The sequence below is a fragment of the Carassius carassius genome, chromosome 32 (assembly GCF_963082965.1).
Source record: "Carassius carassius chromosome 32, fCarCar2.1, whole genome shotgun sequence".
Taxonomy (NCBI): Eukaryota; Metazoa; Chordata; class Actinopteri; order Cypriniformes; family Cyprinidae; genus Carassius; species Carassius carassius.
Window position 1 is genome coordinate 19,771,215 of NC_081786.1, and position 25,905 is coordinate 19,797,119.

The 25,905-nt window shown below is 36.8% G+C and overlaps 1 protein-coding gene across 1 annotated transcript in view; it reads left to right on the forward strand.

The window, feature by feature from the left end:
- Positions 1-24,725, forward strand: part of LOC132112937 (metastasis-associated protein MTA1-like) — a 55,898-nt gene extending 31,173 nt beyond the window's left edge. Inside the window, exons 4-18 of the mRNA XM_059520698.1 lie at positions 4,909-5,035; positions 6,791-6,854; positions 7,338-7,455; positions 10,118-10,220; positions 10,454-10,553; positions 13,309-13,497; positions 15,026-15,100; positions 15,192-15,250; positions 15,368-15,495; positions 19,797-19,945; positions 20,224-20,413; positions 21,225-21,314; positions 21,404-21,556; positions 23,202-23,356; positions 23,907-24,725. Of these exons, the coding sequence (XP_059376681.1) occupies positions 4,909-5,035; positions 6,791-6,854; positions 7,338-7,455; positions 10,118-10,220; positions 10,454-10,553; positions 13,309-13,497; positions 15,026-15,100; positions 15,192-15,250; positions 15,368-15,495; positions 19,797-19,945; positions 20,224-20,413; positions 21,225-21,314; positions 21,404-21,556; positions 23,202-23,311 (1,655 nt within the window). The 3' untranslated portion in view covers positions 23,312-23,356; positions 23,907-24,725. The remainder of the gene's footprint in view (positions 1-4,908; positions 5,036-6,790; positions 6,855-7,337; positions 7,456-10,117; positions 10,221-10,453; positions 10,554-13,308; positions 13,498-15,025; positions 15,101-15,191; positions 15,251-15,367; positions 15,496-19,796; positions 19,946-20,223; positions 20,414-21,224; positions 21,315-21,403; positions 21,557-23,201; positions 23,357-23,906) is intronic.
- The last annotated feature ends 1,180 nt before the right edge of the window (positions 24,726-25,905 follow it).

Below are 25,905 nucleotides of genomic sequence, written 5' to 3' on the forward strand. Positions count from 1 at the left end.
ATTTTGTAAGTCGCAGTAACTTTTTTTGGGGGGGGGGGGGGGTTGACAACTTTGAAAATATGGCAGTGAATTTCTAGTTCCCACATGCTTTTTATAGGACTGTATAGTGAGAATAAATGTTGATATTATGTGTTTTTAGTAAAAGGAAATGCATTTTATGTTCTAAGCTGTTATATTTAATAACTTGTGGTTAGGTTGTGAGTGGCTCCATGAGAGAATACACTACATTGACCATATGAGCAATGACTGCTAATGCCATTGACAACTAATATTTTACTTGTTCATTAAATTTGCATGCTAAATAAGTTACATTGACCATGTGCTGTGCTAACTGCTCATTTCATTTTCAAATAGATAAAATTAATTGCTTCCAGAGCCACAACTCAATTATCTTGTAAATTAGTAACAACCTTTTTGGATAATCTACTTAGTTTGTGTTTATCTGCAAATTAAGTTACTCTAACTCAGTGCAGTTTTTTGGTTGAACATAATTTAACTAGAGGATGTCATAACTCAAAAAGATTGATCCAAACTGTTGCATGATTTTTTTTGGTCGACCCCAAATAAAGGTTTTTAGAGTAGTTTGTGTTTCTGTGCCCCCAGCATCGATAACTTTAGAATTTCCTCCATTTCATCTTTCATCGGATTCACTTCAGACTGCAAATTCACAGCTCTTGTTAAATTTTCTTTTGCTGTGGTGGTAGATTAAGTAGTGCTGCTGTGCCACCGCTGAGTAGTGGTGCAGAAAACACTGTCAGAGTGGTTTAGTACAGCGTTCTGTCTACATTAGGGCAAGAATCCAAACGTTGAAGAACAATTAACAGAATCCAATGTCCAGAAAATCCAGTATTTTTTTTGTAAATGAAGCTGAACGGGAATTCTAGATTGCCAAACCTACCTCAGTTTTAACTGTTTATTTTTTTCCCTGCCCTGCTATGGACATAAATCGTTTGGTTTGGTCACTCTTAAAATTAAAGCTTCACGGTGCCATAGAAAAACCTTTTTTTGTCTAGATGGTTCCATAAAGAACCTTTAACGTCTGAAGAACCTTGCTGTTTCACAAAAGTTTCTTCGTGGTGAAAGAAGGTTCTTCAGATTATAAAAAGATAAGAAAGAGATGGTTCTTTAAAGAACCTTTGACTGAATGGTTCTTTGTAGAACCAAAAATGGTTCTTCTGTGGCATCGCCGTGAAGAGCTTTTCAAGCTCCTTTATTTTAAGAGAGATGTGCTATTACTTTTTGGATATACAACAAAGAATTAATCTGGCACATAATAAATTAATTAAAAAAAAATCTCATAGATTTACAGAGAATCGTATCTAGAGACCAGAATATCATAGACATATGAGGGTAGACTCCTTCGACTTGGACCAGAAAGCTACAGTCAAGAACCACCCACAACACCCTAGTTTTGCATGGACAAGCATTACCATTTTAGTGCTCTTTAAGCTCTAATTCGAACCCAACAAATTTAGTCTCATTTAAGCTTCCATAGTTCGATTACAGTTAACTGATCCAAACGCCTTTTGAAAACATAAGCGTTGTGAGTAAAAATGGATTCTCAGTTCGACCTCCTTTTCTTTTCTTCTCCTCCACCTGGTAAGGCGATTCATTCATCAATAATTGATAATTGGTTAAGACAGGTGAAATGGAGAGGTAATTTGAGTATAGGCAAGGGTGCAGGGCCAAATGATTGGCTTTTTTCTCTCTCTTTCTCAGAACTACAAGCGGAGTTTACTGAGTTCAGCTCCTCTCTTCTCGACGGCTCTCAAGAACACGGCAGGCTGCTCGTAGCCACAGGGCTGTTCCTCTCTCGCTTGCTCTCTTATTCCATTCACTCTCTTTGTTTCAGGCTCCATCTCTACCTCATCTCTCAGCAGGGGTTGTCGATACTCCACGCACAGCTGTAATAGAACGGTTACTGATGTGCAGCTCTTGTAAAGAGACCACCAGAGTTTCAGATTTCTTCATAGCAAGATAAAACCAGATAGCTTGTGACAGGTAGAAAGCTAAGGCATACATGTATGCTGAATGTAGTAGCGGTTGAGGAAGAGGAGGGAATACTTATTGATTTCACACAATCGTCTTTCTTTTTTTTCATTTGAAATCCCTTGATTCTATTTGTTCTGCCATCTTCATGTTTCTCCATCTGTCTCTCTCTCTTTTTTGCTAATGAAACTCCAAATGAATTGGAGCACGCTCGCTGGTTTCCCTCCCTCCCTCCCAACTCTCTCTCACTTATCATTCTCCGCTGCACTCTGCCTCCATACAGCACATATATGTGGGGTTTGTCAAGAGAGACATCTTTTTTCTCTGTACATCCCCAGTAATCTTTTTAAGAGAAGGGTGATAATGTGTTTGCAAAAAACCCAATTAAGAAAAGGCGCCTGTGTCATCTTGCTCTCTTTTGGTTGTTTGCAGTCATTTTCACGTTTGCACACAGTGTTTGATTAGTCTCTGTTTGAAGATGTTGATTTAAGTTGGATGAATGGCCATCACAAACTTATCCGCACCCCACTTTGAACTCTTCTGTCCTGTAAAGATGGTGTGATTTCCTGATTTGGGTCTTTGTAGTGCTTGTGGAAATGAAGGTTTAACCCTGTGTAGCCAGACATTAAATGATCAGAATATATTTATTTATTTTATAAAATAACTTATTTTATATATTAGAAATTATATATTTTATTATTGTAATGAAAGTTGTTTATGCGGTTTAAGGTTCAAAAAACACATTATTTTCCACATACTGTACATTATTGTTTCTCCTCTATGCCCTGCCTTCCTGAAACCTGTGTTTTATATATATATATATATATATATATATATATATATATATATATATATATAAAAAGCTCATTGTTCTTAAAAGTGAGGTGTACTCTGATTGGCCAGCTATCCAGTGCGTTGTGATTGGCCAAATACCTCAAGTGTGTGACAGAAATGTTACGCCCCTGAACATACTAAAGACAAGACGAAAAAAATTACGTAAAATGCGCTGCACACATCTGAATATTTGGGTTGAACTGTTCTGGAACAGTTTTGTAAATACAACTTAAAGCGTTAGTTCACCCAAAAAAAGTAAAATTATATAATTAATAACTTACCCTCATGTCGTTCCAAACCCGTAAGACCTCCGTTAATCTTCGGGACACAGTTTAAGATATTTTAGATTTAGTCCGAGAGCTCTCAGTCCCTCCATTGAAACTGTGTGTACGATATACTGTCCATGTCCAGAAAGGAAATAAAAACATCATCAAAGTAGTCCATGTGACATAAGAGGGTCAGTTAGAATTTGTAGAAGCATCGAAAATAAATTTTGGTCCAAAAATAAGTCATTAATGACATAATTTTCATTTTTAGCTGAACTAACCCTTTTAACCACTGAATTTTAGTCGTGTTGTCTTTTGTAAGGCTAAAGTAAGTAGTTTCGCTTTCACAAAAGCGAGACTCAAAGTTATGCCTCGTTTCTTTGTGTGAACGTGGGCGGTGTTATGCAAATCTTCCCACATAATGATGTAGACATGTGAGGGCGTGTTTAAACAAGGTGTTTTAGGGGGCGAGAACAAGTCTAAACTTTTATAAAGAATATCTCTTTTGGTTTGAGACTTTAGTCTTTGCAACTTCAGGGATCTTATCTGTTCACGAACAGCTTGTAATGCTTCAAAGAGAAAGAAAAACTTGAAATCGCATCATATGACCTCTTTAAATTCACAGGGCTTTTGTGGCCCATATAGTATGATACAGTATGATTTATTTGACCAAATGCATGTAGTGGGTTGTGTACAACAGATTTTTCATCAACGGTTTAATCATGTTACTTACATTTCACTGCTGGTCATATGCTCTCCATATAACCATGTATGTGACATGTAAAAAATCTTGAATGTTGTTAATTTAGAGAACTTTACTTGTCAAATCTGATACATTATGCTCTATATGGTTAAATGCCCAAGTTTCACTTGTTTGTTGTAAGTTGCTGTGAATAGAAAAGGATAGGTAGGTGCCAGTATGCTAATCAAAAGACACCACATTGAATTTGAATTAAGTGGATCGGAATGATGCTGTGAGGGGTTTATTTATAGACTTTACAAAGGCATGTGCTGTATTGAGGTCCCAGATCATTGGTTATCAATTTGGGGGTCAGAATCCACTAGGGGGCCTCAGCAAAGATATTTCATATTTTATTCACTGCTTAATTGTTTTCTTTTCTTTTAAAGAACCAGGGACTCCACAGTCTTTCCACAGATTTTTAGACCTCAAAGTCATGTAAAATCTAAAACCAAAATGTGTTCTTGTCTTAGGACAACTTTGATGGACTTCTTTTTGATCCACTTCAAATGTTGACTACTATGTTTCGACACCTGGATTGCCGGTTGGTGAAAAACATGGCCATCACAGATTCTACCGACCTAAAGAACCTTGGCATCCATCTAAAAAGCTCCATGACCAGAAGCATATTAGAACATGGCTAAATCAAATCACTTTCATCTTCCATTGCCACATTTGCTCATTCCTGTTGCATGTCCCCAATCTGGCAACCCAGGTGTGGAAGCATTAGAAATCGCTCTTTTCAATATTTTGGATTTGAACCATAGTACTAATTTCATCCATTAGCTGTCGATATTACACACTGCACCTTTAAATTGTATGAGGGGTAAATAATTCTGAGTAAATAGTTTGAGTTCATTTTGAAATCTAAAAACGATAATGTTCCAGTAGAAGGGAGTCAAGAGAACTCAGGCTTCGATGTCATTTATAATTTTTTAATGTTATGGCCAATAACCAATGAATGGCCAAAACTAAAAACGCTTACTATTTTACTACTAAAAACCATTTTGGCAATTAGCTTGCACATATGTAATATATTATCAATAAGGGTGGACAAATGATGGTTGTTTACATTTTTAGGAGAAATAGAAGAGGAGATGGAGAACCCCGAAATGGTGGATCTCCCAGAGAAACAGAAGCATCAGCTGAGACACCGAGAGCTCTTCCTCTCCAGACAGCTGGAGTCTCTGCCCGCGACACACATCAGGTAACCTACAAAAAGCTTTGTCGATATTGTGGATGTGCTTCATTCTGCGGTGTTCTCTCTAGCAGCCGACCGGCCTCACTCTTATTAGCGTCTGCGTGAGTCACACATCTCACGCACATACTGGCTCCCTTCAGTCTCTTTCATGTTCTGGCCTAATGGAATCCCCAGCACAGGAGAGTATCAACCCTTCGTTCATTCTCATCGCTACGAATTCAGCAGCGAGCAAGTGAAGTTTGAGTCGATCTCGTTTTTGCTCAAGGGCTTGTATTTTTCGTCAAGTCATCTATACATGTGAATAGAACCATTTAATGAGGATCATGCCCACATTTATTTTGGAAGTTGCTATGAAATCGATGTTCTCAGGAAAGCGCCCATTCAGCATAAGGCTGCCCTTTAAACCACCACATTCGCTCATGTCCTACTTACAAACCTAGGTGCTGGCCAGGTCACGTCTGACTTATGTAAATCTTCTTTTGAGTTTGTGGAGAAAGTCGGACTTAAGGGTGGAGCGAGCTTGACCTTTCTGGATGAACAGGTTCTTCACTGTTTGGTGATGGACGGTGGGCGGTCAGCATCGACTCTCTCAGGGGTTGAAGCGATTCATCAAGTGATTCGAATTTTCCTTCTGTTTTACTCATTTGCAGTGACCCCAAAACACGGAAAAGGATTATGTTTGGAAGCCTCTTTATTTCAGAATAGAGCTAATAGTTCTTAAATGTTTTTAAAATGTAACTGGCATTAAACACAACAACAGAATAAGTTCAAATTCAGGATTTACTCAGATCTCATGCGAGGGCTTTGGATACACTGCCAAAAAAACATTTCTTATTCAGCATTTTTTGTTTTGTTTTTGAGAAAATATCGAATTATACTTGAAACAAGATACAGATTATATTAAATCTGGTTGTTAGAAAAATGTATTTAAGTCAAAAGGAAAAACTAATTTTCTCTGCTTTCCCTAAGAAACAGCTTCTGTCATTTTTCTGATGTTGTAAATTGATCTTGTTGTAAGGATAATTAGTAAGGATTTTTGCAGTGTAATATTTTTAAAGTAATATTTTTGGCCATTTTGCCACGATTGATATACTGGTAAGAGGCCAGGATGTAAAATTTCCATATATACACCAGCTCTAATGTCCTGTGTAACTTTGTTGGTTTGATGTTTTCTAGCTCGGTTTTAGCTCTGGTACTAATTCATGCAAACTTAAGTACAAAAAAAAAAAAAGTTTAACAATTGACTTCTAAGAAATTCTAAACATCAGTTCTTAAATCTAACATCTTGGGGAACAGGTTTTTTTTATTTATTTATACTTTTTCAAACTTTATACATATGACCTTTGAGAGGTGTACTTTAAAAAAAGAAAACACCATCGTTTTGATTGAAGACAAAACATTGTCTATGATATTTCACCATAATAAAAAAAAAATCAAATAATCAAAATAATCATTGCTTACAGTTGGCGACAGTTAAACGAGCTGCTGTTAATTAATATATCTGTTTAACTACAACCAGCTAGGAGGAATGGTCTGTTTCTGATATTTCAATTCAAATGTTGAATGAGAGTCCATGAAACAAGTTTTAACATTCTAAATTGTGTGATATGTTTTTAAATGTAATATGTACTATAATACGGTAATTTCTTAACCTGAGCCAAACAGCAAAATTCTGTCAGTACTGTGAAGCAATTCAGATCTATTTAATGGCATATGTGATTCAGTCCACCACTGAAACTGTGTGTTATGTTGTTTTTTTAGAGGGAAATGCTGCGTTACACTTCTGAATGAAACGGAAGCCCTCACGTCCTATCTGGACAGAGAGGTGAGTGTCAAAGCATGCCGATGTGTTTCTGTGCATGTGCAAATGCTTTTGTTTGCATGAATTTGCTTTTCACTCTCTGTATCTCCATTCACAGCATGTCTGCAAGAGGGAAATGTTTATCTGACGTGTGTGTGCGCGTGCATGTATGAGAGCTAGTTTGAGTCCCGATCCAAATGAATAATTCAGTGTGTTGACCCAGTATGTTCCTCCTCATATTTAGTAATGAGGAGACTGGAGACTCTACAAAGAGTCAAGCCGGTCCTCTAAAATCTCCAACACTGGCCTTCGCCGGTTCATTTGTCTGTTTATATTAAAGGCCAGGAACATACGTTATTCACAAGCTTGTTCACCACATTACTAGCGTGCTGTACTTGGTGTGCGTTCTTGTCTTTGATGCAACAATGCACAAAGTTAAGCTTAGCATTTGTTACTGTACTTTAATGCAGTGCAATGTTTTGGCCATAATCAAGTGTCTCTTTGCAGGATGCCTTTTTCTACTCTCTGGTATACGACCCTCAGCAGAAGACTCTGCTGGCTGATAAAGGAGAGATCAGAGTGGGAAATAAATACCAGGCTGACATCACTGACCTCCTCAAAGAGGGTAAGATGTCTCTTCGCCTTATTGAGTTAGACATGGTCAAAGCTCTGAGCTCTTCAGATGAGACCATTAACACACCACATATTCAGCAGCTGTTTTCTCATCTTGTATTTCTCTCTTGTATCACTTGTCAAGTGTGTTCACATTTGAAAATAACACACATCGTTTCTTGAGTAGCAAATGTGCATATTAAAATGATTTCTGAAGGATCATGTGACATTGAAGACTGAAGTAATAGATGCTGAAAATTAAGCTTTGACATCACAGAAATTTATTACGTTTTGAAATATATATAAGTAGAAACAAATTTTTGTTACTACAATATTACTTTATTTTAGTCAAATTGTTGAGGATAAGAGACATCTTTTAGAAAAAGCTTGATTATTCGATACTTTTGGTAATGTGTATTTCATAGCAAACATTACTGGAATTCTCAATACACACAAGTGTACTAGTGGTTTTTAAGGATTTGTTTAAAATAATACAAAAACATTATTTCATGGGACACAGACATTTACTTTTTTTAATATACTGGTTGCTGATTACTGTTCAATTACATTGAATAGGAACTGGAGCTTTCCATTTTACAAATTATTCAGACCATTGGGAAACCAAGCTTGCTTTTCCCAAAAGCATCATAAAAATAAATAGATAATAGAAACCATTGCCACCCATTGCTTTGTAGAAAACTCCGCTCAGATCGGTTTAATTTGTTCACAAATCATTCAGAGCAGTTTGTGAGAACTGAATCAACTGATCCACTGAAAAGATCCAACAGATAGCAACAGTTTGATCATGAGTCACCACAATCAATTACAGATAGATAAAAATTGTTTCTTATGTTGAACATAAAAAGATATTTTGAAGAATGCTGATAATCAAACAGTTGATGGTCGTCACTGATGTAATAGTATTTCTTTCCTGCTTTGGAAGTTGATGGGGACCAACAACCAGGCCCGGACTGGCCATTGGGGACTCTGTTCAGGTTCATCCGGAAAGTACAATAAAGAGCTTTATGTTTATAAACGCAGTTGAGTATTAAACTGTTAGTATCTGTTAGGCTATAAGCATCCCATTATTATGATCATTATTCAGAATGCTGTGCTAAAGGACATCAATATCCATTGTAAAGTTACATAAAATGTAGCAGAGGTAGATATTCACATGGATTTATTCTACAGCGAGGGAGGGAGCTAGAGCAGACAAAAATGATATTTTTAATATCCATCAATTCATAATTAACTAATTAGTCACAGCCTAATAATTCAATTGTGTGTTCCGTTTTAGAATTTTTCAACAAATATATTGTACTAATTTTGACATGTAGGCACTTTAGAAAATGTGTTTTAATACAATACCAGTCAAAAGGTTTTGATCAGTAAGATTTGTAATGTTTTTAAAGATGTCTCTTCTGCTCACAAAGCCTGGAATTTTATTACAGCAAAACAGTAATATTGTGAAATATTATTGTTTAAAATAACTTATTTCTATCTGAATATATTTTAACATATCATTTATTACAGTGATTTCAAAGCTAAATGATGGACAAAATCAAGTCCCGTCCTTGACTGTTTTTTTTTTTCCTTCTTCACTGGGATATAGTACTGTATGTCATAATACAGAAAAAAAGATTATCACAAGTTGCAATTTAATGTCGACCTCAATGCCCAATTAGAATCATCTCAAAATGCCAGATAAAAACCCAATTCATAGCTTTCAGTCACGTGAGCGGCTTGAAGACTCGGAGGTCAGAACATCCATAGAACTGTAGTTCTCCATCTGTTATTTCCATCATAAAACACTAAAATAAATATCAAAGAAATAACAGTTACAAAAAAGAAAGTAGCCTGAATAAAAAGGTTAAATACACCCTGTCTACAGGACGCGAGAAATGTGGCGCGACACAACAAAATACTAAGCTATAGAACTCATCAGTGATGCTAAAATGGATGCGGCACGACTCGACAAATCCCATACAGTAAACTGCCTCGTTCTATTAATGAGGTACTGAGACATAGTTCAAATCTCCTGTTGACACAAGACAGACTCTACTTGTTGCAACACAGTGCTGTTGTGTCCGGTGTAAACACGGTTCACTGTATCGCATAAACTCCACGTCTGTATGCGCTCTTTTTGAAATGGGAATCGTTGCCACATTTCTTGTTAACAACTTCAGTTTATCCCGTTTGTATTTGGCCAGTTTGGAGAAAGCCTTACCAAACCTGACCAACCAGGCGTTTGCAATCACCGAAAATTGAAGACACTTGTAAAAACGCGGATGGGTGAATGGAGATGTCTCCAGATCGGCGATGTAGTATTTGGTTTCCCAACAAGGTCCATCGCCCAACAGAAAATAAATTTTCTGAATGCAGAATACGCTGTATTTTCTTGCACTCAAACCTGCCAATCTAAATGAATCACTGTGTATGGGTTTTGAGGTCATTTGTAAATTACCATAGACTAGACTTATAGTCTAAATAAATAAAACAATTTGCAACTATTACCTTTGTTAGACTTGTATACAGTAGTTTGTATCATGCTTGTTATAGAGTGTGTGACGTCATAATGACGTCACAGCCCTCATTAGATGAAGAAAGTGAAACCGAAATCTCATTTCAAAGCGGTGTCCTGTAGTGAATGTGATTTGTGGGTGTTGGTTTGTCAGGAGAGGATGATGGTCGGGAGCTGGAGAAACTGGAGGAGAAAGTGTGGGATCCCAGCAGCCCCCTCACCGAGAAACAGATCGACCAGTTCCTCGTCGTGGCTCGGTGAGATTCCACAGCGTGAACACATTTGCTGTTTTGTAGTGAACAGAACATTGCGGTTTAAAGACAATAAACAACAAAAACTCTGATGATGCCTCCCAAATAATAGCAATTTTTTTTAACCGCTCTATACCCTGTTATTTCAAACTGCATATTTTGCTTGCTCTCACTCACTCATTCTCTTTCACATTTTTTCCCTCTCTTTCTCAAACTTCCCCCACGCCCCTCCCCTGCAGGTCTGTGGGTACGTTTGCGCGGGCTCTAGACTGCAGCAGTTCAGTTCGGCAGCCCAGTCTGCACATGAGCGCTGCGGCAGCCTCCAGAGACATCACACTGGTGCGGCACATCTCACTTTCTCACACTCTCGCACACTCCACACGCTGGAGTGTTCAGCAGGTTCATACTAGTTAATGGCAGACATTTACAGAAAAAAAAAAGAAAACTTGTACCTTTTTGGATCATTTGTCCAATTCTAAAACTGGTTGTAAATGCTAATTTTACAGTATATATATATATATATATATATATATATATATATATATATATATATATATATATATATATATATATATATATATATATATATATATATATATATATATATATATATATAATAATATAATAAAAAGCTTTCCATTGATGTATGGTTTGTTAGGATAGGACAATATTTGGCCAAGACATAAAAACTCTACAACACTTTTATATAGATATAGATATAGATATATAGATATAGATATATAGATATAGATAGATAGATATAGATAGATAGATATAGATATATAGATATACATATATATTTATTCAGACACCTTCAACATTTCTCACATTATTACAGTTTTGCTATATATATATATATCAAAAATTATATCTGGTGTCTGAATAATTTTTGGTTTGACTGTTAAAACTTCAAAGTAATTCAGTCAAGAGCAGAGAGTGATTTTCTTTCATTTTCTTGGATTAACATTACAGCAGCCAGTAGCTAAATTAGGCGCGGTCACTTTAAGAGACAATGAACTCATCCAATATAATACACATCCCATTTTTTTCCTCAACTGTTTACTTTCACTTAAGAAATAACTGACAGTTTTTTCGAGCATAATTTCCAAGGTGGATATTTTGACATATTTTGTATGTATTTGTCGGCACAAGAACAAAAATAAGCAAATTCGGTGTTCAAGTGTTTTGAGACGCCTTTTTCTGTGTGAGCCCTGAACACCAGAACACCGCGAGTATGGAATTGGGCTCTTTCACATCTTTTTGTTTGATCAAACTGCGATTTGTATTTGTTCGTTCAGGTGCAGGAGTGACTTCGAGGAGAACTTGCTCGGTTCAGTGTCGCTATCCGTGATACGCGGCTCTCTCTCTCTCGTGCGAACCGAACACAGCGCGCGAGTAACCACTCTGTTCAGCTTTTCCGCGTCTTGTTTTTGGATGCTTTAATGTTTAAATTGACAAGCGGTTAGGCTTAAAAACACTTGAAAAAGATAAGCTTTCGTGACGATTCGCAGCAGTGGCCCGTCAACTGTCCTGAGCATCTTTTTTATATATGTGTATATGTGAATTAAACATCAAATGTTGTATTGTAGCCAAAGGTAATATGAATTATTATATTATATATTAAGCCTGTCATAAAAGAGGCACAACTAATGTCTTTTCTCATCTTATTTCGCAGTTTAGCTAACACAATACAACATACCAAATGTCCCAATGATGCTTTTTCATCATGATAATATTTCTTTCTTTATTTTTTGGTATGCTGCTCTATTCAAATCTCATCTTATCTTTGTTGGTGCATGTTATTTTGCTTTTGTTTGATAACCTGGACAGATAACTTAGAATATCAGACACTGGAAACTCTTGTTTGTTTGTTTTGTCTAAAAGAGAAAATGGATATCCAATAACAGTATTTGATGAAGCAGGGGTGTATGAAAAAGAAATCCAGTTTTATTGTTAATGTCACAGTTTGTGTAAATGATGACCGTTTTAGGATGATAGATTGACTGAAAAGAGATTACAGTGAAGCATATTGCAGTCAAAATTCATATGCAATTATAAATTCGGTTTGTATCCATGAACTAGTGCAGAGAGTGAAAGGCCATTTAAACCAACAAATTGCGCTGCATTAAAAAAAGGAACCAGCTCTCATGTTCCTTTCTTTTAGAACTGAAGAATAAATCTTTTTGTCTTTTGTTGTGTAAGAACAGATGTGTTTATATCAGTCAAAAGTCAATTTTAAGATTTACAGATTGTTGATACTATTGTCATAATGGTCAACAAAAACATCTACTCGGGTTTTTAATCGTTTATTTAAAGTCGAAATCATATTAACAACCCCGACTGAATAATTATACATGACTAATTTTACTGTTTTGAAGTTCAGTCTAAATGTTACTTCATTGACACAAATTCAAGGACAAAACGTGTTATGAATAATAGAAATACATTAGAATGGATAGTTTTATTAATTTAAATGTATAGTTATTTCAAGCCTACTTTAAAATTGCCATTTTTTGGCTTTGGCGTCAGTCTCAGCGTAAAGGTAAAGCGTACCAAAGTTCATCAACAATAATGATAATAAGAACTGTTACACATAGCTTTCACGAATGCCATTGGTCAGTCAAACTCAAGCCATTGGTTAAGTCATTGTTTCGTCAGGATGCCCAAACTCATCATTTGAGTGGCAACATGTTATTAGAATTTAATGTGCGCAGTGATCACTATCATCTCAAATAATCACAGATCAAGTAATCTCCACCAGGCGATTATGTAATAATTGCGCCAGGCTTATTGCCAGCTCAATGTTCAGTTTTAGCCTATAGGCAGTTTGAGAAGAACATCAGAGCACGGTTTTCACTCTCCAGCCACCCTGCTCTGCCCTTTGTGTACAAAAGATGAAGGAAAGATGCCAGAGGGCAACATCCCCACGCATAAACATACACACTCTCATGCTGCCCACGCAATTCATCTAGTTTCAGTATTGTGTTGTTCCCAGGATTGAGCAATTCAGATTTCCAGCTGAAAACAATGGACTGTTTGGTGATGAATTTTGGATTTGAGCCATCATTTCTGATGTGTTTTTATTTCTTCTCAGTTTCACGCCATGGATACGTTGCATAAGAACGGCTACGACATGACGCGGGCCATCGCGGCGCTGGTACCCCAGGGTGGGCCGGTGCTCTGCCGGGATGAAATGGAGGAATGGAGCGCCTCCGAAGCCAACCTGTTCGAGGAAGCGCTCGAGAAATACGGCAAGGACTTCACTGACATCCAGCAAGACTTTGTAAGTTTGTGTTTGCACAAGCAGAAGGGTGTTTTCTTCAGTTTGTACTACAGCATAGCGTGGCTTTGAAAAGATTTGAACAGCATATGCTTAGATAATTGTGGCAGTAATGACTGATAAACTGCCTTTGTTCAGGGGACAGCGAGTGTGCGTTTAACTCTGCCATCTGCTGGTCGATGGGTGTATGTGCTGCATTGAGTGTTTCAGCTCTGGGGTTCAGTCAGAAATCTCTACTTAGAGAAACAAGGAGGAGCCAGCCATGGAAAATGGGCACACCCTAAAGAAGTCAACCAGATCATTCAGGGACACAAAGGATGGGAAATGGAGCTGGAATTCTGTTTGCCATCATGAGCGGATTTGCTTTAAAAAGCTTCACCAAAAAGAAAAACTGTCACATTTACTCAGTTTTTTTGATGTTGCTTTTTAAATCCATACGATTTCCTTCTAATGGTTAAGAATTTTCATAAAAAAGCATGTCAAAAAGTGACAAAAACAGAAAAAGCTCCATAAGAGTCTATATGACTCATTTCAAATCTTTGTAAACCATATAAAAAAACTATGTATGAAACAGACCAAAATTTTAATTATTATTCATTTATAATCCACACCAACTCAAGAGCTGCTGCAACTCGAGCTCCATCATTCAGTGATTTGAACAATTTTAATGAGACTCGTTCACTGATCCGTTCTCAAGTTCAACTTAATGATCTGACTCTGTGATCTAGTCACAGCGGTTCTGAGTTAAAAGGTTTTAAAATGGCATTCCAAACATAGATTTTTGTTCATATTCCAAACATAAATGAAGATACTTTTTTTTAATATTCTCCATTTATTGAAAGTCAAAAGATGTAACCAAAACTTTAGCACATTAAAAAGACATTGGCTGCATCCGAAAACTGAAAAATGCTGCCTTCGGAGGTCGCATTCCAAGCTAGGAAGGCATCAAGGCACGTCCGAAATCAATGTCAGCTTCATTTCCTGTCTCCTGAGATGCCTTCATCTGGCCGGTTTTTGAAGGCAGCATAGATGTATCCTGCCTTTGATATCCCACAATCCTGTGCGTTCCATTCTGTGACAGTAAAGCCAAAAAATAAAGATGGCGTCTGAAAGTTGCGGTCGGTGGTCAGTTTGTGTGTAAATGTATGTTTCTGAACAACACTTTTTATGTAATTTCTAGCGAGAAATCTTAGTTCTGACCAAAGCTCTCTATATTTTGCTGTAGATCATTAACCATTACTCCGCCTCAGAAGCCTGTCCGAAATCTGTTTCATGAGGTGCCTTCGGGCAAAAACGCTGCCTGCAAAGTCATTGCCTGATTAGGCAGCAAGTCACCTGCCAAGTTTTCGGATGCAGTCAGTTTTGGTTTGTGTGGATGTCCTATGAGTTTGAAAAGACATGAGGATAACTAAATTATCATGACCTGGTAACCTACCCATTGTAAATACGGGGTAAAATATAATAAACAGCAATTTGTTAATGATTTTAGTGAAGTATTCATTCTAAATGATCTTTTATTTTCCTGTTCCAGCTTCCTTGGAAGTCTCTGACCAGCATCATTGAGTATTACTACATGTGGAAGACCACAGACAGATACGTTCAGCAGGTAATCCAACACTGCTGTCTCAAGTCTCTGTGCACAGGTAGAAAACCTAGTGGCTTTCACATTGAGACTAACTGGATCTTGTTTCATACAGAAACGATTAAAAGCAGCCGAGGCTGAGAGCAAGTTAAAGCAGGTTTATATCCCAAACTAGTGAGTATTTCAAAAGGTTGAAGTTCAACCCTGGATTTTGCAGTTCTCCATAAGCTTTGAGTGATTGTACTTTGACCAGATGAAATCCAGTAACTGTCATGGCCTTTTTTCGTACAGTAACAAGCCCAACCCTAACCAGTTGAGCATGAACAGCGTGAAGCCAGGCCTCGTGAATGGAGCAGGGGCACTTCCAGGAGCACCAGGCCAGCCTGTCGGATTGGGCAGAGCATGCGAGAGCTGTTACAGTGAGTATTTGAAACACTCTCAAGGACTTAAGATGTTAAAGGAGATTTTAAACTGAAAGGACGAGTTTTATTTTTATCCCCTGATAATGTTAGTCAAGATTTCTCCCATCAAAAACGGTCATCATGTAGTTTTCTCTGACATAGATATAAAAGGGATAGTTCACCCAAAAATGAAGATTCTGTCATTTATTACTCACTCTCATGTCGTTCCAAACCCATGAGACCTTCATTCATCTTGTTTACACAGATTACGGTATTTTTGTTCAAATCCAAGAGCTTTATGACCCTGCATAGACCGCAACACAACGGATATGTTCAAGGCCCAGAAAGGTAGCAAGGACATTGTTAGTTTGTTCAACTGCAGTTTTATGAAGCTACGAGAATATTTTTGTGTGCAAAGAAAACAAAATTAATGACATTATTCAACAATTTCTTCTTTTCAGTGTCAGTCGACAGTACCAGCCCTTTCACACCAAAACATGAATAAACCTATAAGTACATTTTCATCTGTACAGTAGAACACAGGAGAAAAAGGTTCAACACTCTTAACCTGTTAGCCTGCACCAGAACGCCTGTGTCCTCAACTCCCCTCAACTCGCACGTGTCAGTGTTTATGAATAGATTAAATGAAACGGGACAAATTTAATCTTGACAAACTATATATCATTATAAAGATCTAAGCCTCAAACATCAACGACAGATCGCTGTTTTTCAATGGAAAGCTTATAAAGACTGTATTTGCTACATTTGTGTAAGCAGTACACATTAATACATGAAGAATGAAAACGCTGTACGTACCAGATCCGTCGTAATAACGAGTCATAAATACATCCACAGCTGTAAATCCTGGTTTAGTTAGAAAGGTAAGGGTCCACTGAACGACATCTCATGAAGCACGTTTAGTCCAACGAAGCAATAACGTTGTAATATGGATCATAATGTTTTTTTTCACGTTTCAGTTCTTCAGCGACTGAACTGTTTGTCTCCATTATGAAATGAGTCACGCTAAGAAACTGCATCTTGGTAGTAAAAAAATGGCATGGCTTTGCGGCGTACAGTGTCACTGACGATGCACAAAGAAAAAAGTGGAAGATAGTATATTTAAATTTTGGCGCTCCCTCGTGACTGCTCGTGACGCACCTGTCAGCTGATGGAGGCGGAACTTATAGCGATCGCCCTTTTCTTTGTTTTATTTTTCAACAGTTTTCATATGTGTGTGAGTGTGTTTTATGTTGAATGTGAATGTATCTGCATGATTACCATCTGTTTGAGTGCAAATCAGCTCGCTATTACTGCGTATTCACAGCTCTCATGGCTATAGATGAAAGTGGATTGACTTTATGGCTTATTTGTATTATTACCATCTCTATAACTGGCCATCAGCACTTATTTGCAATGTAATTCATTGTAAATGCTGCATTTCTAGCAATCTCAGGATGTTCTGTAATTGGTATACAAAGTTAAATCTTTTTTATTTTATTAATTTATTTTTCTTACTCAAATTATTCTTTTTTTTTTTTCTAGTGCTCATATAAATCACTTATATGATTTCTAAGTTTCTGTCTAATATTTTATAATTGGAAGAAAAAAAATGCAGTGGTTTGTTTAATGACAAAAATAGTTTGTAGAAGCCTTCAATACAGTTGGTAAATATGTTTTTATATTTGGGGGGCGGGGGGGTGTCACTTCCCAATGCAAACACGCCCAATAAAATGGCCCCACCCCTGTCACTTGATTGACAGGTTTCCGTGTAGACGTTGGAAATTCAAATGCAAAAGGTATTGCGATTCCATTTGAGTTTTGGCAGTTTACATGCACAGTGCAGAGAGAATGAAAAGGCAAATGTGGTAATTAATATTGCTATTTAAATATTACAGGCTCATAGCTCGTAAGATATGGGAAACATAATTGCAAACGGACTTTGTATTTCCATTTTAAATTTGGCAGACACTGTGCATTCACTTAATCGAAAATGAAAACGGTAATGCGCGATTTGCATTTGCGTTTGGATTATGTCACTTTTTTTGCGTCCACAAATTGAAAACGCAATTGCAAATACAATTTGCAATGCCTTTTGAATAATGTCCGGAATATCATTTCATAGAAAATGCCTTTGTCATGCAAGTGAACAGCTAAAATTCATTAAATGTTTTTCATTTTGAAAACTGTTGTTTAAACGTCCCCTCAAACTAAAACTGTTACAATGTGTTCCATAAGTTTATTAAAGCTTAAATATGAAAAATAAATTATATATATATATATATATATATATATATATATATATATATTAGGGATGCACCGAAATGAAAATTCTTGGCCGAAACCGAAAAAGAGAAAACCAAGGCCGAAAACCGAAACACCGAAAGAAATTATCCCAATTATTAGTACCATTGCATTTATTGCTATGACCGTGTACTAACTTTACTAAAATTAAAACATTGCAATTGCATAAATGAATATTAAAGTTTCAAAGATAATTACAATTACATAAATTATAAAAAAAAACATAAAAATGCATAATTACAAATTATGCAAATATTTATTAAGCACATTGCAACAATGCACAGTATAAAATAAAATTCAAACTAAAATTTAATCCCACTCATCTGTATATTAAATAATAATGTACAGGCCTACTGGCCTGCAGAAAGGTTTTAAAATGAACTGGTCTCTCATAAGAACAAAGTGCATTTAGGTCAAGTGCATTTGAAATTGTTCTCTGTAGGACTAGGAAGTGCATTACTTCTCCAGTAGGCAAGACTGTTATCACTTCTGGGGATGGGGACTTCAGACAGATAACCATCTAGCTGTTGAGCAGTTGAGCTTGTCATCTGCCTGACATTTGAGAAATATTTGAGAGAGTGCATTTAAATAGGGCCAGGGCATAAATAAACATTTTTATCAAATTAAAGCAGAAATCTAGCAAAGAATCTAGCAGAAATATGGCTACAATCTGATATTATGCATGTATATGTATATGTGTGTGTATTATATATGCAGAGACGAGTCTTTTTTTTTTTTGCGCTCTGTTCTCAGTCTCCTGCGCTTGGCGCTTCTCCGTCTCCACGCGGGTTCTCCGCATCCAGCGCGGCCTGGAGCATTTCTCGTGTGCTCTGCCATATTTCCGCGTCCAAGTAATGGTCTTTATAACGCGGATCAAGCACATTCGCGATGAAGTGAGGAGGATCCGAAAAGATCTCAGTGAGACGTGTGCTAACAGACTCTATAAGACTGTACTTTTCTTTGTTTTCACTTCGTGGTCCGTCTCAATCTCTTTGTTAGGAGACGCTTTAGTGCTGCGAATAAAGGAATAAGAATAGAGAGAATGTTCTCTATTAAGACCCACTGGTGTGAAGTGAATGACGCGGGGAGCTCGTGGTCTGCGCTATGCAGGTGCACGTGCAGGTCGCGGTTTCTGTTTGCGTCATCATAACATTTCGGCCGTGTTGTTTCGGTAATAAAAGTGTTTCGGCCGAAAACCGAAAATGCACTTTTTGGCCATTTTCGGCCGAAAATTTTCGGTGGCCGAATATTCGGTGCATCCCTAATATATATATATACACACATATATATATATATATATATATATATATATATATATACACACACACACACACACACACACACACACACACACACACACACACACACACACACACATACATTCGTGTATATCAGATGCACGTTGATATTCTGATGATTTTTTTTTTTTCAATCACATTTCACTAATTCCAAATCACATCAATCATAAGTACTATGATTTTGTATTTTATCATTTATAAGTAATATATAATAATCCATGAAGACTGGAAGTGGAAAACTGCTTATATTCAGGTGCACAGAATTAGGAAATTAGGAAACATTTAGTCTCCAGCATCACCATTTTTCGGAACCGCAACCTTCCTGGAGTCTCCAGAAGTGCAATGTGTCAGGTTCACAGAGACTTTGCTTGGGTAAAAAATCCTAAAAAATGACCCTAACTTAATACCAATTACATGCTGAATTATGATGAAATACATTTGACTAATATATTATAGGCTTTATGGACAGAAAAGTTTTGATTGACTATTGGGGCCCAGCATCACATCCTCTGTACCACTGTTTGAAGAATTTATCTTCCAGAATCTGGCAGTAAGTTTTAGGAGCTAATTATTAGTCAGTACTGCAAGACAGACTTTTCAGGATAGAAGATGGAATAAAAATAAGCTCATGAAACTTACTGGGTGAACTATCCCTTTAAACTACAGCGAGTAGAGCAGAGTGGAATTGGAAGGAGCTTGATGTGTTTTGTTTGTGTGTAGCCACTAGCTCGTATCAGTGGTACTCATGGGGGCCCCCCAACATGCAGTGCCGACTGTGTGCCTCCTGCTGGACTTACTGGAAAAAGTATGGAGGTCTGAAGATGCCAACCAGACTGGATGGAGAGAGGCCCGGACCCAACCGCAACATGGTGGGTGTAAAGTGAATTCTCTCCGAACATGCTCCACTGGGCTCCGAGTCAATTCTTCACATGAAATTGAGTTGTTTTATTTAGTGTGTTTTTCTTGTGCTGTGCAATTCTGTTTTATTATGCCTTTTTGTGACTGTTAAATGAATGCCTTGAATGAGCGAAACTTTCTTTCATTTATGTTTAAAAGTGAAATTCATGGACTTTAGCAGAATTAAAATGCAATATTTAGATTTCGCTGTCACCCAAGACTTGACTTTCATCTCTCTGTCTGTGTTCAGAGTCCTCACGGTCTGCCCATGAGACACAGCGGAAGCCCAAAGTTTGCTGTGAAGACCAGACAGGCTTTCTACCTTCAGACGTCTCAGCTGACGAAAGCTGCTCGACGCGTCTGCCAGGACCTGCTGAGATCCAGATATTTGGCCAGACACCCTTACACTCCTGTCAACACTGCAGCTATCAAAGCAGAGTGTGAGTATCTGCTGTGAGATATGAATGTGGTATTTTAAGATTAATACCACATTTAATAACTATTTAAATAAAAGTTTATACTTAAAGGCTCAAAAATGTGATGAACAAGTAAAACAACAAAAAAAAGAAAATTTTAATATTTAGATTAGAAGGCAAATCTTTTTTTTCATCTAATTAACTAAGTTGGGAGGTTGTGCCATTTGACATTTTCATAACCTGAATTTTATTTTATTTTTTACATCCTTAACATGTCTCAAAAAGATCAAATTTTTCATTTAATGTTTATTAATATTTGATATTTTTAGATACTTTTTAATTCTGTCACAGTCTCGAGAATATACAGGGATCCTAATATAATATAATAAGTCTTATTATTATTTTTTTCCTTCATGTTTCTTTATAGTGGTTATACCACAGGACTGATTTGGTAAACAAATGTAATGGACCAGAGCTAACATGGACTAACAATGAACAGTTGTACTTTAATTAAAAATAATACTGTAACAAATGTATTGCTTAGTGTTAATTAATGCATTAAATATAGTTAACAAATGGAACCTCGTTGTAAAGTGTTACCGAAATTCTAAAAAAACAATTTTGTATATGTGAATAAAAATATTTTTTTTCTTACCCCCTGACGAACACACAAAAATGAACATATAATGGAAAACATGTTCATACAATAGTCAATCTGCATTTTTTTTTTTATTAAACGACTGTTGTGTCATTGACCCTGTACTGAATTACCACAGCAATTTAAACCTAAGTAGAATACATTCTTTTAATAGCATTTCTTTTTTACATATTTCAGGTGCGGTTAGGTTGCCAGATATGTCCAAGAAGCCTCCATCTCTAAAGCAGACTGTAAGGAAGCCTTTAGAGTCAGTGGTTAGATATCTGGGTGAGTAAAGCTGCCTTTCCTTCCAAAGGCTTTTTTTCAGGTTTTCAAGCAAACTCATTTTAATCGTGTCTTTTCAAACCGTGTTCTAGAGGCCCACCCCCTCCCACCCAGATCAGATCCTCCACGAGGACCCACCATTTCCATGGGCAGCCTGACGCCCATTAAATCCACACCCATCCTCAACAACGGCTCCCCAACCATCCTGGGCAAACGCAGCTACGAGCAGCACAACGGTTTGGATGGTAAGCCATCGTCGGGTTTCTGAGCTGCCCACACAACACACTCTCTTCCTACTCTTCTTGCAATGTCTTATTCACTTGTCTTAAACTCACCCTCTCGTATCTTCACCAGCCCTCATACAGGAAAACACACATACACTACTTTAATCTCTGAATGGCTTTCATGGTTGTCATGGTAACAGACCAGCAGTGACTCACATGGATCATTAGTTCTGCGGGAGGTCAGATCCCAAAACACAGACTAAAGGCACCGTAACCGTCGATTCAAAAGGAGGGCTTCCAGAGCACATGGCGCAGATGTTAGGAACACTTATGTATGCTCCCCTGTCACATTGTGCTTCATTACCCTCTAGTCTCTGTGAAGGCTTTGGAGGGAAACCAATGTTCACCGGTTATATAAAATCCTGATGAGCTTGGCACCATTCTGTCCAAAGCAGCAAATCCCCCCCACCCCCCCACCCCCCCCAAGCTGCTTTTTCAAATTGCTTTTACATTTGGGGTGTTAATGCACTTGTTCTTTGGTGGTGTGAGCCTCATTTATAATGTAAAGGATGGGGTTAGCAGAAGAGTGCATGTAGTACCTCTTAGAACCAGTAGGAGACACGTGAAACTGTAGAATGGAGCAGTCTCTGGAGTCTCAGTGACGGTAGCTTTTTTTTCAAAACCTGGTAAGCTGCTCTGATATGTACTTCCTGCCGCATGGGCAGCTGTCTTCTAAGGTAGCATCCTAACGGAAATGGAATATCATAGGAGATTTTTTTTTGTGTGCTCCATCATAGGTAGCAGCTCCATGTACCACACAAAAAGCTCTCTATTTAAGCACACTAGAGATTCACCTTCATTATGTTATCCTCTATCACAATTAATATTTACAAATACCAAATATTCTATATACAATACACAACACAAATGTATGTTCATATTAAACCAATTATTTACATTTTATGTAAATAATTATTTTGACAATTAGTTGCAAATACTTTTTTTTTTTTTAATCAATATACATAAGTATATTCCCTCCTGGTGGAATGACCTGCCCAATTCAGTCTGAGTTGCTGAGTCCTTATTCATCTTTAAGAATCGGCTAAATACACATCTCTTCCATCATTATTTGAACCTCTATCTCTCTATTCTAGATATATTCTTGAATTATTAATACTGTGTTCTTCAGGCCCAACTAATTCTTTGGTTTTCTAGCATTTTTGCATATTTGAACCCTTTCCAACAATGACTGTATGATTTTGAGATCCATCTTTTCACACTGAGGACAACTGAGGGAATCATATGCAACTATTACAGAAGGTTCAAACACTCACTGGTGCTCCAGAAGGAAAAAACATGCATTAAGAGCTGGGGGTTGAAAACCTTTGAACAGAATGGAGATGTGTACATTTTTCTTATTTTGCCTAATATCATATTTTTTACATTTAGTACTGCCCTTCAGAGGCTAGCTAGTTACATGTTTCCCGGTAGACAAAAAAACAAGTTAAATTTACCCTGAACTTCAAATGCAAAATGTTTTCACCCCCTCCCCGGCTCTTAATGCATGGTTTTTGTGTATGGATATGTAAATTGTTAGGTGTAGATGCATTTTACCAAAATGTATAGATGGATTTATTTCCTTTCTTTCTCTCTATATGTGTGTCAGGGTCCAAGCCCAAAGTTCTGGCTCCTCAGTGGGAAATAATGGCCAAAAGGGTGTCTGAACCAAGCCGAACTTCCTCTGGCCTGCAGGATGAGGTTCATGAGCTGGACTGACCTCTGCTTTGACATCTGACTGCTACACTCTGACCAGATGAGCAGGTAAAGCTCATGACCATTTCAAACGCATATATTCTCAACCGGTACATTTAGTAGCTATTCTAATAAATTTGATCTTTAAAAAAAAAAAAAAAAAAACTTCCATCAGATGTATGTATAAAATATGTTTACTGTTCAAAACTGACAGTAAGGGCATTTATAAAGTTACATAAGATTTGTTTCAAATAAATGCTGTTCAGAATCTTGAAAAAAATAAATGGTTCATGGTTTCCACAAACGTTATAAGCAGCACAGCGTTTTTTACATTAGTAATGATCATTACTATATAATAACATAAAAAAAAATTCCTAAATTTTCTTAATTCTTGCCCATATATATATTTTTTAAATAATGTAACCCTTCAAACTAGGGCTGTTAATTAATTACATTTTTAATGTATCAATTTTGTTTACAACTTTCAATTCTGCAAATAAATGAATTTTAATAAAATGTGATTTATATTGTTTTTAATACTCTAAATCCAATATATTAAAGCAACAATTGGTGTCTTGTGTTGTACTACAAACTCTGACAGCATCTCTTTAATGCTCAGGTAACTCGAGAGATTTTTTTCAGCTCTCAGTGACGGATGGACGTAAGAAAGGATCTGCGGTCAGAAAGCCATGTCCAGGCGGCCCATTTTTACAGCTGAAGCCATTAAAATGACTGCAAAGCCCTGACGTCTCCATGGGTTAAAACAGCCTGTGGCCAATTGCAGGACTGATCTGATTGTACAGGACTGATTATTATTATTTACCATTCGCTGTTACTTCTGTCATTGTAATTATAATTATTATAATTATTACAATTATCACTGTTCTTTTTTTATCAAGTATAACCATTTTCTTTTTAATGACTTGAGAAAATGTAAGAAACTTGAACGTTTCTATGGCTCTCAAACCATAATGTAAAGGTGGAATGAACTGTCATTTTTGTCTCTTGCGTTGTTTTGTAACATGACAGCTCCACGCCGACGTGAAGGACTATATGACGTTTCTCTTCGTTTGGATGCTTGTATTCTCCGGTTCTGTAAGACCGTCCTGCCACAGTGGTTTAAATTATTCAGAACGACAACAGAACGTTCTTTTTCTACCTTTTTCACGAGTATTGCGACTGCTCCTATATGTAATTTCTCTTTTGTGAATATGTAAATGAAAAGAGGAGGGAGGCATTATTGTACAGTGGTGCATTTTGGGCCATTGGTGGTTATCAAAGCTTGTTGTAATGGATTTGCCATGCACACAGCGCATTCTTTGAAATGTCTTTTTGTAAGGAAATCTCCCCAGCTCTCTCATGCATACACGGAGAGGTGATGCAAGGGATCTCTGAAAAGGTACTACCCTATTAATACAATGATACACCTTCTTAAAAATGAGCTTGTATGGCAGTGGTGTTTTTGGTATTTCTTCATTTATATGCATGCAGCAAAAAACTGTGTTGCTTCAGGCCAGGGATATGTGATACAACCCAGTTTACTCTGCAGTTGGCTTATCAAATATTGATATCTTTAGACCGACGCAGTTTCGCACACTCATCACACATTTTCCTTTAAAACAAACAAAACAAATTTCAATGACATGGATGTGTGTGTGTGTGTATAATATATATATATATATATATATATATATATATATATATATATATACACACACACAACAGACTGTAGTTGAAAATCTCAAAAAGTTATTTGTAATTTGACATTTGCAACCAAAGATACAGAGATAAGCAGTTTAAAGGATGTTATTTTTGGGGAATGATATTTTTATAGTCACGTTTTCATGAACTGCCATAATATCTAAAATAGAATAGGTAGAATATAGGCTCATTTCATTCCTTACAAAACAAGCTTCAATTTGCATCAAACTGATAACAGGCAAACTATATTTTAATGATTTCATTTGTTATTAAAGGGACATATAATCCAAAAATAAAAAGCTATCATTTACTCACCCGCATGTTGTTCCAAACCTGTATAACCTGTATTTTTTTCTGTGGAATATAAAAGATATTTTAAGAAACAGTTCAGTGTTTTTTGTCCATACAATGCAAGTCAATAGTACCAAACATTTGTTTATCACCATTCTTTAAAAGCTTATCCTCTTTTGTGTTTCACTGAAATAATCAAGTCATGTGGGTTTGGTATGACGTAGCTAATTAACTTAGATTTTTGGGTTAGCTGTCCCGTTAAGTGAGGTTATATTTTCTAGAAAAGATAGATAATGGTCCTGCAGCCACAGGGTTTTATGTTTAGAGCTGTAAAGTCCAGGATTTTAACAGAAGACACCCAATACTTAAATGTGTTAATTAAACTTAATTGTGATATTAATATGCACCTGTGATTTTTTTAATTGATCATTTGTTTTAATGTATTCCTGCCACATAATCTAGCACTGTCTATAAGTTTGAATTTGCTGTGCCTCATGTTTGGTTGCATGAGCTTTTCAGCCTGCAGCCTTTGAGCTAGAGGTACTTGGACTCGAATCTGACACCGAATCTTATATTCTGATATTCATTTATATGAATTAAAATTAATGCGTACAAACCGCATATAA